The 11,863-nt window shown below is 35.1% G+C and overlaps 2 protein-coding genes across 2 annotated transcripts; both read left to right on the forward strand.

The window, feature by feature from the left end:
• Nucleotides 1-2,048: 2,048 nt before the first annotated feature.
• On the forward strand, nucleotides 2,049-5,034 carry LOC106328603 (DEAD-box ATP-dependent RNA helicase 31). Its single transcript, XM_013767078.1, has 9 exons — nucleotides 2,049-2,826; nucleotides 2,960-3,066; nucleotides 3,166-3,221; nucleotides 3,311-3,535; nucleotides 3,615-3,821; nucleotides 3,895-4,077; nucleotides 4,163-4,378; nucleotides 4,471-4,653; nucleotides 4,751-5,034. Exons 1-9 carry the CDS (start codon nucleotides 2,096-2,098, stop codon nucleotides 4,976-4,978), a joined length of 2,136 nt encoding a protein of 711 aa, XP_013622532.1. The 5' UTR covers nucleotides 2,049-2,095; the 3' UTR covers nucleotides 4,979-5,034.
• A 522-nt stretch (nucleotides 5,035-5,556) lies between these two features.
• Nucleotides 5,557-7,821, forward strand: LOC106328022 (alcohol dehydrogenase). Its single transcript, XM_013766372.1, has 8 exons — nucleotides 5,557-5,987; nucleotides 6,072-6,207; nucleotides 6,331-6,400; nucleotides 6,471-6,564; nucleotides 6,651-6,864; nucleotides 6,939-7,080; nucleotides 7,148-7,318; nucleotides 7,419-7,821. Exons 1-8 carry the CDS (start codon nucleotides 5,699-5,701, stop codon nucleotides 7,608-7,610), a joined length of 1,308 nt encoding a protein of 435 aa, XP_013621826.1. The 5' UTR covers nucleotides 5,557-5,698; the 3' UTR covers nucleotides 7,611-7,821.
• The last annotated feature ends 4,042 nt before the right edge of the window (nucleotides 7,822-11,863 follow it).

Below are 11,863 nucleotides of genomic sequence, written 5' to 3' on the forward strand. Positions count from 1 at the left end.
AAATATACGTCGTCCGAGTAAATTATTCAACAGACGACTAAAATATACGTCGTCCGAGTAAATTATTCAACAGACGACTAAAATATACGTCGTCCGAGTAAATTATTCAACAGACGACTAAAATATACGTCGTCCGAGTAAATTATTCAACAGACGACTAAAATATACGTCGTCCGAGTAAATTATTCAACAGACGACTAAAATATACGTCGTCCGAGTAAATTATTCAACAGACGACTAAAATATACGTCGTCCGAGTAAATTATTCAACAGACGACTAAAATATACGTCGTCCGAGTAAATTATTCAACAGACGACTAAAATATACGTCGTCCGAGTAAATTATTCAACAGACGACTAAAATATACGTCGTCCGAGTAAATTATTCAACAGACGACTGAAATATAAGTCGTCCACACCCTAAACATAACCCCTAAACTTAATTATCTAATTAATGACTTCATAAAATCAAATCAAACTTGAAAAGTGTTTACTATACACATAAATAAACACATATAGGTGAAAACTAATTTTTGAAAAAAACATTTTAGTTTTCCAAAATCTAACCCTAACAATACATACAATACTACAACATATGTTTGCCAAACTCCTAAACCAAAGTATTTCATGATTCACTACTTCCACTCATCTATCTTCAAAACAAATCAATTATCATATCTTAATTTATATCACTTAAAACTGTTTATAATTACTTAATTTTTATTTTTATTTTTTACAAGATTTATAAATTATTTTTAAAATAAACTGGTACCAGACGACTTACACTTCAGTCGTCCAGACGACTTCCAACATCTCAGACGACTCAGATGATTTACTGGGGCTATATTCGTAAAAATGGCTTATGTTTTTTTGTTTGGTCACAAGGGGTTGAGCTGTAATTTCACTAGGCTTTTAGGTTAGTTTTGCATTTGATTCAAATTTGGGTATATGTTTGGGATTAAAATCAAGTTGTGGGTTAGTTTTGGCAAAAACCCCTTTAAAGTTTCGGTACAAAATAATTCTCCAAAGAAATACAAAAGTTACTCCCTCTGTTCTTGAAAGTAAGATTTTCTAGAATATGCACGCTTATTAAGAATTTAATAAATGTTTATAATTTAATTTATTTTTTGCTTTATTATACAGTTTCCAATAACTTTCCACCAATGAAATTTAATCAATTCAAATATTCTCAATTAATGTTCCTCAAAAGTATAAAAAAATACCTTAACAATATAGAAAATCTATCTTTGTGGAACAAGAAAAAAATCTAAAACATCTTACTTTCAGGAACGGTAGTAGTTAACTAACATTTAAAACTCTTAACTACCAGGCTGACTTTACTAAAAATTAGAAAAATGGATTTGACCTTTAACAAAATAATCAAACAGACAAGTTCCAAGTGTCCACTTCGTAATGAGCTCGTAATTTATTTTCTTTTGTTATCATTAGTTTGTATTATTTTTTTGGATTCGTAAAAGTTAAGCTCTACCAATGAAATCATTTGTTTCTGTACGCATTCAGTATAATGAATTTGAATTATAATCTGCCATAATTATCTTGCTATTTATAGATAATTTGGAAAAATATACATGTGTAATATAGCTGATTCTACCATTTATACATAGATAATAACATTGCAATGTCCACATATCATAACACATGTTACATGTCCACCACATATGTACCAATAAATTGTGAGAAAAGAAATGAAGAAATCGAGTTGAGTAACAAATACTTCCTATTGTTATTATTGAAGTTTCAAATGATTACAAAGTTGCCGTCGAATGAATTAACCTTAGGTGAATTACTTAGCTAAAACATAGAATTATGAAAAAAAAATGTTTACAAAATAGTTGACTAAAACATCTTGAAAATTCAGTACATTCATCATACGCTAGTAGTAACAGTAACACTACCAAATGGTATACGCTCGGCTCCAATAATCACGACCGGTCAAAGGAATTGATCCGTTTATGGAAAAAAACGACGTGCCGTTTTCACGTTTCAGCATACCATGAAAATGTAGTCGTTTTGATGTCCTTCTTAGATGAAATGAAACCCTCCCCAGTCCGGTTTTAACACAGAGCTCAAAGCTATGCCTTTGAAGTTCCCTCGCCGAATACGATTCATCACTCATTCTCTCCCGCGCACTACTAATAATCTCGCTTCCTTCAGTTCTGGTTCTCGAGCTTATCATTGTAACACTTCTAGCTCCTCCCCTTTGCTCTCCCGGATATTCTCGTTGAATCACTTAGCAATCGGGCCTCACATCAACTTCTCCTCTCGTCCCAACGGAGGCGAACCCCGCGCGTCGAGGAGCCTGATCGAAGACGAGGAAGAGCTCAGCAACTGGGTAAGCGATCTGAGACCTGGTTCATTGCGTGTCCACCTCACAAGCGACGATGATGATGATGACGTGGATCGTAGCAGGGGGAGAAACCAAGGATTTAGAGGGACTCGCAACAAAGTTGACTCCTTTAGGGAGAATCTGTTTAGTGACAGAGATAAAGGATCGAACTTTCGGAGTAGTCAATCCTCTTTTCGTGGGAGGAAGGAGAGAAGTTTAGGTAGAGATAGAGAAGGATACAAGGGTTTAAGGAAGCAGCGGCGGGGAGATGTTCTAGATGGAGAGAGTAGTGATGAGGATGTTAAGAGTTTAGTTATGGGAGGTATTGGGGATTTGCTTAGTGAAGAGGACGAGGAAGAAGATGAAGATCACGAGTTTCTTAAGAAGAAAGCTGCTTCTGCTTTTGGTTTTGATAAGGAGAAGGGTGTAGAAGCAAGGAATGATGTTAAAAGCTCAGATTCTTATTTGACCAAGACAAGGTACGTTGTTGTTGTTGTTGTTGTTGCAATTCTAGTTTCTTCTGTGCTTCTGATGGAATAAGCTGAGAGTAACTTAAGTTATTGCGTAATTGATCTCCTTTGTAACTGACTTACTCTGACCACTTGTTAACAGATTCGATCACTATCCTTTGTCTCCCTTATCGCTGAAATCACTTAACGATGCGGGATACGAGACAATGACTGTTGTGCAGGAAGCTACTCTCCCTATCATTCTCAAAGGTATGCTTTTATTTGTCTAGTCCTTAAGGTACAAGGGCATGTAGCCTTTATAGTTTTTTTCTTTAACTCATTGGTTTCTTGGGCATTGTTTGTTTTCAGGTAAAGATGTTCTAGCTAAGGCCAAAACAGGAACTGGGAAAACTGTAGCGTTTTTGGTGAGACTTAACACGAGTATAATAAGTAGGCCATTTGATAATGTATTGCACATATGATTTGTGCTTATTGTTTCTGTTTATTTTTGAAGCTTCCATCAATCGAAGTAGTTGTCAAATCTCCTCCGACAAGCCCGGATAATAAGCGACCTCCGATCCTTGCACTTGTGATATGCCCAACTAGAGAACTTGCCAATCAAGCTGCTACAGAAGCAAACACCTTGCTGAAGCACCATCCAACTATTGGTGTTCAAGTTGTGATTGGAGGCACAAGGCTTGGTTTAGAGCAAAAGCGTATGCAAACAAATCCTTGCCAGGTTAGTATTGTTTGCACATGTGTGCGTATGCTTCAATATTTGGGCCTTTAAAATGAAAGGTGTTACTTGAAATTTTCAGATATTGGTTGCTACACCTGGAAGGCTCAAAGACCATATTGAGAACACTCCAGGATTTGAAACAAGGCTAAAGGGTGTGAAAGTTCTTGTGCTTGATGAAGCTGATCATCTTCTGGACATGGGTTTCCGCAAGGACATTGAGAGGATACTTTCCGCAGTTCCTAAGGAGAGACAAACTTTTCTATTCTCTGCCACAGTACCTGAAGAGGTCTGACTCATTTTCTTGCATATTTGTTTTGGTTTATGTCTTGGGTTTTGACTTGAGTTTTAACGGTGTAAAGGTTCGCCAAATGTGCCTTGTTGCTCTGAGGCGGGATCACGAGTTTATCAATTGTGTTCACGAAGGCACTGGAGAGACACATCAACAGGTCAGACAAACGCACATGATTGCTTCACTGGACAAGCATTTCTCTCTTCTGTACACACTTCTTCGAGCACACATTGCGGATAACGTAGATTATAAGGTACACAAGTCATCCCAGCACCAGTATTAGACCGCATGACTTATGTTTTTCTCTTTCTGGCTAACTCTGTGGTTGGTTCCTGAAGGTCATTGTCTTCTGTACAACTGCTATGGTTACAAAATTAGTGGCTGATCTACTTGGTGAGCTAAACTTAAACGTGAGAGAGATCCATTCTAGAAAACCGCAGAGTTACAGGACAAGGGTTTCTAATGAGTTCCGCAAATCCAAAGGTTTGATTCTTGTAACATCTGATGTGTCAGCTCGAGGAGTTGATTACCCTGATGTGACTCTCGTTTTACAGGTAAACTCAATCGTACTATAGTACATAACTCTTACTTAGAAACTTTTTTCTCCGGTTTTACAGATATGGTATACATGCATTTGCTTGTACAGGTGGGATTGCCAAAAGACAGAGAACAATATATACACAGACTCGGTAGAACAGGGAGAAAAGGGAAGGAAGGAGAAGGCATACTGTTGTTGGCACCATGGGAGGAATACTTCCTATCATCCCTTAAAGACTTACCCATCACTAAGTCTTCTCTGCCATCTACAGACCCAGAAACCGTAAAAAAGGTTAAAGCCTTTATCCTATTTCACTGATCTTGGCATTGCTTCAAGGAGATTAAATTTGGAATGGGGAATTAAGTTGGTTGAAAATGGAATGTACCAGGTGCAAAAAGCGCTATGCCATGTAGAGATGAGGAACAAGGAGGCGGCTTATCAGGCTTGGTTGGGGTACTACAACTCACAGAAGATGATAGGAAGAGACAAAGAGAGGCTTGTGGAGTTGGCTAACGAGTTTAGTCGAAGTATGGGACTTGACAATCCTCCGGCTATACCTAAACTGATTCTTGGTAAGATGGGTCTCAAAAATGTTCCTGGTCTTAGAGCCAAATAGATATATTTTCTTTTAAGCAAAATTGATTGGTCATCTTAATAAAATATATTACTTTCGATCTTCTTCTTCTAGCTTCCAGCCATTTTAGTTTATACTAATTATTATAGTTTTCACATGTTTGAGTTGGTTTCTTCGCGGGCTGTAACAAAACAATGCAGAAGAGGCCGCAGTTGAGAGATTCAAAGTTGAATATGCAGTAACTATTAACTAATAGTGAAATCTATATGAAAACAGCAACAAAACAATGCATATGAGCCCAAAGCTCAAAAGACAGTGTGCACATGAGGACACAGAGCTGGATGAATCCCAAACCGTTGGGTTATGACTTCAGAAAACTTGCTTGGCTTTCGAGCAAACCAAACCAAGTAAATAGTCGAATTAATTAGGCCAGGTCGGAGCACTATCTATTATCTATTGATAAATGAACCCATTTCTCTCGTCTGATCTAATCTTTAGTTCCGTAGATAAGACAGACACGCGTGTAGGTGGGCCCATGTTTGGTGGACATAAATCAACAGCACACACGCACTATCGACGCGTGAGGAACACCCACACAGACTGTATATTAAAACTTGTAAATGAGCGCGTGGTCTATCAGTCAAAACTCAAGAGTGTTTACGTTTGTTTGTTAACAAATCTCTTACCACGTTCAAGTGTCTCCTTCGTTGCCCTGAAAACTCCGATCAATATCTTCAATCAGTTTACCTCCGTCGTCTTATCATGGCGTTTGCTCCGATTCTCCGCCGCGCCTCCGCTGCTAAGAGCCTCTTTTCACTATCGAGACTCTCCCTTGGTTCTTCTCCCTCCGTTAGATCTCTTCAAACCGGAGCCTCCGGCGACGATCGTCAACCCCCTCCGCCGCCGTCTCCGTCGTCCATCGCTGGGTATCACGTGAGCTCCGGCGGATACATGCGAGGAGCTGTGTATCGCGAGCCAAATCAGCCTCTAACCATCGAAGAATTTCACATTCCCCGACCAAAAGTGAATGAGATTCTCATCAAAACCAAAGGTAATTAATTACATATATCCTCATGGCTTGATTCGTTTTGAAATAATTAAAAAAAAAAAAAGCTTCAATTTGGCATGTGGGCAGCTTGTGGAGTATGCCACTCTGATCTACATGTGATGAAAGGAGAGATACCATTCTCTAGTCCTTGTGTTATTGGTCATGAGATCACTGGTGAAGTCGTTGAACATGGTCCTCTTACTGATCACAAGATCATCCAAAGGTTTCTCAAACTATTTTAATTGGAATCATATTTTTTTTTTTCATATTACAAATCCTGAATGTCTCAGTTTTTTTTTTTTTTTTTGTTACAAATCCTGAATGTCTCAACCTTTTTTTGTTTCAGATTTCCAATTGGTTCTCGTGTAGTTGGAGCTTTCATTATGCCCTGTGGAACCTGTTCTTATTGTGCTAAGGTGGGGAGGAAAGTGTAGTCCTTTCATTAGGTTTCCGATCTTAAAGCTGATACTCTTTACTCGGATACAGGGCCATGATGATCTATGTGAAGACTTCTTTGCTTTTAATAGAGCCAAAGGAACTCTTTACGATGGTGAAACTCGTCTGTTTTTGCGTCATGATGGTATAAAAAGTTAAATTTGATTAGGCTTTGGTGGCATGTTAGGGAGTAGGAAGCATGATTGTTTTACATTTCTTGCTTTCCGGCAGATTCACCGGTGTATATGTACAGTATGGGAGGGATGGCTGAGTACTGTGTCACACCAGCACACGGTTTAGCTCCTCTACCAGAGTCTCTGCCCTACACTGAGTCTGCCATTCTAGGATGTGCTGTTTTCACAGCGTATGGTGCTATGGCTCATGCCGCTGAGATCCGTCCTGGTGATTCTATTGCTGTAATTGGAATCGGTGGTGTTGGCTCCAGGTTTGTTATATGTGTCATTACCTGATTTGGTTATGACCATAAACTAACCATCTTTGAGGTTGTTGTTGCTTCAGTTGTTTGCAGATAGCCAGGGCTTTTGGAGCCTCTGATATAATAGCTGTGGATGTCCAGGATGATAAATTGGAGAAGGCAAAGACTCTTGGTGCTACTCATACTGTCAATGCTGCTAAAGAAGATGCTGTTGAAAGGATAAGGGTATGATTGATTAAAGGCTTGTTCCTTGTTATTTATAAGCTAGTGATTGTTTTTACTGTTTTGGCAGGAAATAACCGGTGGGATGGGTGTTGATGTTGCTGTTGAAGCGTTGGGAAGGCCTCAGACTTTCATGCAGTGCACACTAAGTGTGAAAGATGGTGGGAAAGCTGTGATGATTGGACTCTCACAAGCTGGATCCGTTGGAGAAATAGACATCAACCGACTTGTTCGTAGGAAGGTTTGTGCTTCTTGTTTTTTTTTTTTTAAATCTATGATGCTGAAAAATGGCTTTTAAGATGATGACGTTTGAATCTCCTTGTTTTTGTAATTGTCTGAAGATAAAAGTGATAGGGTCATATGGAGGAAGAGCAAGACAGGATCTTCCTAAAGTAGTGAAACTAGCAGAATCAGGGATCTTCAATCTGAAAAACGCGGTTTCAAGTAAATACAAGTTTGAAGATGCAGGAAAAGCGTTTCAAGATCTCAACGAAGGGAAAATCGTGAGCCGTGGTGTTGTTGAGATACTATAAAACTAAAAAGCCCTGGTTCAGGTTTTGGTAATGACTGCTTTATGTCTGATTTCACTGAGGTCTAGTTGTTACAATCTTCGGACAGGCTCATTGTTATCTGCTTTTTAGAGGCTTACTTAAATCTGCTTTAATGTCCATAGCAATGTCTTGTGAACCTTGTTCTTGGAAGAGTTTTTATTTTTTAAAAATAAAAATAAAACTTTATTTTTAATTTTAATTTCTAAATTAATTTTATAAAAATCTTCTTTATTTTTTTAATTTTTTTTTGAATTGTAAAGATTTTATTAAGTTTTTAGAAAATTTTTTATATTTAATATGTAATAAATAAAAGTAAACATGTTAGTAAGTACATTGAAATTGCCAGTAGCCTAGTGGTAAAATACCTTGTTATTTGACCAATCAACCTGGGTTCGAATGGGTTCGAATCCAGGGGTCTACGTATTTTTAATTTCAAATCATGTAAAACGACGTCGTTTTATCTCATTTGAAAACGACGTCGTTTCACTAAACGCCAACAATAAACGACGTCAAATATTTCTGTTAAATTTGTTGGTGGCGTGCTAAATTGGCAAGTCAGCGAAAACATTGTTAATTAATTCTAAAGTCAATGAAAGTTTGGTGTTTTTTTGGTCAGCCCAAAAGTTCATGTTTATTTTGGCAATTCGTGCAAAATTGAAGTTTTTTTGGCCGAATTCTTAAAATAAAATACAAACATATATACAAGTAGACAAGGAAAACTAAAATCATGTACATATTACCTAGAGGGTATTGAATATATGTAGGGGTCCCATTCAATTTTTTAACAGTCAAATTTTAAAAAAACTCAAAACTTTTACTGTATAATCTCAAATAATATTATATACTATTTAAACTATTTATTTATTTATTTTGATCAAAAAAAATTACATACTATTTATTCGTAAGTCAATATTATTTTAAACCAAAGGTGTGTCTGCGCTTAGCGCAGAATATTGTTTTACTCTAGTTTAGTATAATTTTTTTGGATGATGTAATTATGTGGTCGTTTTTATTTGTCATAAGCATTATTTAGTGTTTTTATTGTGTTATGTAGTAGTACGATGATAGGTAATATATTTTGTGTTTATTTTTTCAATAATGTGTTGTTGTGTGTATAGTAATACTTGTTTGTGGTGAAGTGAGCCTCTGAAGAAAAATATATTGAATTTCAACAACTTTAAATTTAGACATTTGTTGATTCTAAAATGGTTTCAGCGTTAAAATTTAGAGTTAAAATTTAATTAATTTTATTTTATTTTCAAAATTTTGAGCATTATCCTTTTAAGATGTTTTGCCATCTCTCCATATTTTGACATTGAACCGTTATCATCTACGTATTTTGTTTACCTTTCCGGTGTGCAATGCTTCTCACCATCATCGGAAAAAACTCACCTCCGTGTTCTTGTTCTTCCTCGCATTCTTCTCATGTGAGATTATCTGATATTTGTTGTAAATCAGGTTTATGAATTTTCAGTTGTGCGGTTGTTTCTAACGGCGTTGTAGGTTGTTCTAATCAATATTGGATGCTCCTCTTCTTTCTTAGATTTTGGCAGATGTTCGGGACTGCATCTCCTTGAGTTGGGTCATAATTAGTCGTCTTTGATGTTGTCTTCCTCGTCGTTGGCTTGCCGTTGATAGTCTCTGCTCGTCTTAGTTTTCTAGATCTAGTTTTTGGTGATCGAACTTCTATGCTTCTTTAATAGCTCGAGGACAGCTCCCAGTTTGCTAATTTTGTTTTGTCCCCCCCCCCCCCCTATTTTTTCATCTCGTTGACAGGTTTCATTGTTGTTCGCGTCTCTAGTGGCTCTTCCTTTCACCAAGTTTTGTCACTCAAAGTTTGGATAGTGTTTTCCTCTGTATATGTTATGTGAGCTTGGAACACAACTATTTAGATAATTTCTAAGAAAATTTATTGAGAAAAAACAATGATCATCTAAATCTATGGAATAATTTCATCTTTTAATCGAGAGATAGAGAAAAATGGGAGGTTGCATGTGACACCTCATATTTTTGATCATTTTAGTATTTAAAGTTGTATTTAGGAGTCATTTGTATGCATTAGGGGTTAGGGTCACGATTAAATTTTTTGGAACGAGTTCAAAAATAAAAATGTATAATTAAAAAGTGTTGGGCTAAAATGCAATACTCTAAAAGAAAAAAAACGTAAAACATAGAAAAAACACATTAGAACAAGTGTCAACAAAGTCGCCTTCCACATGTCATAAGAAGAGTAAAAAATCTCCTATATACGTTGATACTCCATATTTTCAAAATAAATAAATATATTGTTATTTATTATATTAAAACCGTAAAACAAATATATATATATATATAACTTAATAACGGAGGTCCAGATGAGCCACATTCAAATGTTTCACAGAAATGGACTCAGCCCCATCCTTAACTGATAAATATATATTGTCGTCGTTATATGACTACTCTTGTTGTTGACAAAGAAAAAGAAAAGAAATATATATTAAGGTAATTCTTTCAAATAGATCTTTTTAAAGTTTTTGCCACAAAAAGAACTCCTAGAAATGATATAAATAAGTTTTATTAAATGGACAAAAGATTCTTATATCCTAGATAAAGAAAAAAAAAAATAATAATAAAATGAAAAAAAATATTTCTTTTTGATAATTTCGAATATATGTTTTCAAGTTAAAATTTTTAAAATTGTTTTTTTTTCAAATTTTCTTTTTGAAATTCGAAAATGCTTTTTGAAACTATTTTTTAAATTTTTTATTTAAAAAATTTAGCTATATATACATATCTGAGAGTGATATTAGAGAACTACACACGACGAGACGTACATGAAGAAGACCATACCATTTGTCACATAAAAAGACATTATTACCCCTAATCCAAACTGCAAGGATCAATTAATTTAGCTATATATACATATCTGAGAGTGATATTAGAGAACTACACACGACAAGACGTACATGAAGAAGACCATACCATTTGTCACATAAAAAAACATTATTACCCCTAATCCAAACTGCAAGGATCAATTAATTTAGCTATATATACATATCTGAGAGTGATATTAGAGAACTACACACGACAAGACGTACATGAAGAAGACCATACCATTTGTCACATAAAAAAACATTATTACCCCTAATCCAAACTGCAAGGATCAGTTGGCGTGTTGACCTCACGCAGCTTGGAAATACTGTATAATAAATTGTAGCTTACCTAGCATTGTAGATATACGGAAGACAATTATTAGCCACATCCCACATGATTTCTTTCCATATTTACAGTTATATTATCAAAAAAATTATAGTCTATGGAAAAAAACTAATAGAGAGAGAGAATTAACAATGTGGTTAACTATATAAAAATTACTATGACAAATTATCTTTTTCCCCGACGAGACGACCTAACAAACTATTTTTCTACCAGGATAATTAATGAAGCTAACTCATCTGCATATGATGTGTACAATCCCACCAAAATAGTCATGCGTCCTACAAATCTCTTGCCATTAGTCTCAAACTAGAGGAATTCCTTGCATACAAAAATGAATATATTTTGGGAAGAAGATCCTTGCGATTTGTTTAACAGCGACAAAAACACGTAAATGTTTCAGCTAATGTAATTTGTAACCGCTAACTAAGAAAATATAATTGTTTGCTTAAAGTGGCCTAAATATACCAAAATACATCATGTATAGATGTCTAAATATATTTGTATTGTTGTTGTGTTGAAAATTATTATAAAATGTTAGCGTTTAATCTCTTAAGAGATGACAACATCAAAAATATCGTTGAAGTAGCATATAACCAGATAAGTCCTATGTAATTGAAAATAGAATGTTAATTTTTTATATTAGATGTTATAAATTACATTAGCGTCTAAATTTATTATTTAACTATAACATTATGTAATTGGAAATGTAATAAGTACATCTGATCAATGTTGAACAATAAAAAGAATGTAAAAGAGAAATTTTTATAGTTAACAAAAATCCATATTGTTAAACCAGAAAAAGAATGTTAGAGGCAAAAGTTTATAGTTAACAATAATCTATAACTAGGTTAAGATCCACGCCTTGCACGGGATCAACATTATATATAAAAATTATTTTATGTATTAAATATTTTTACATATTATGAAATAATTAATATATATTAAATAATTAAAGTTCAGTAACTATTAAATATATAATTAAATTGATGCGAACATACAAATTTTTTATTAATCCAATTTTTTTTTTATATTTGATA

Source organism: Brassica oleracea, chromosome C3 (genome assembly GCF_000695525.1).
Source record: "Brassica oleracea var. oleracea cultivar TO1000 chromosome C3, BOL, whole genome shotgun sequence".
Taxonomy (NCBI): domain Eukaryota; kingdom Viridiplantae; phylum Streptophyta; class Magnoliopsida; order Brassicales; family Brassicaceae; genus Brassica; species Brassica oleracea.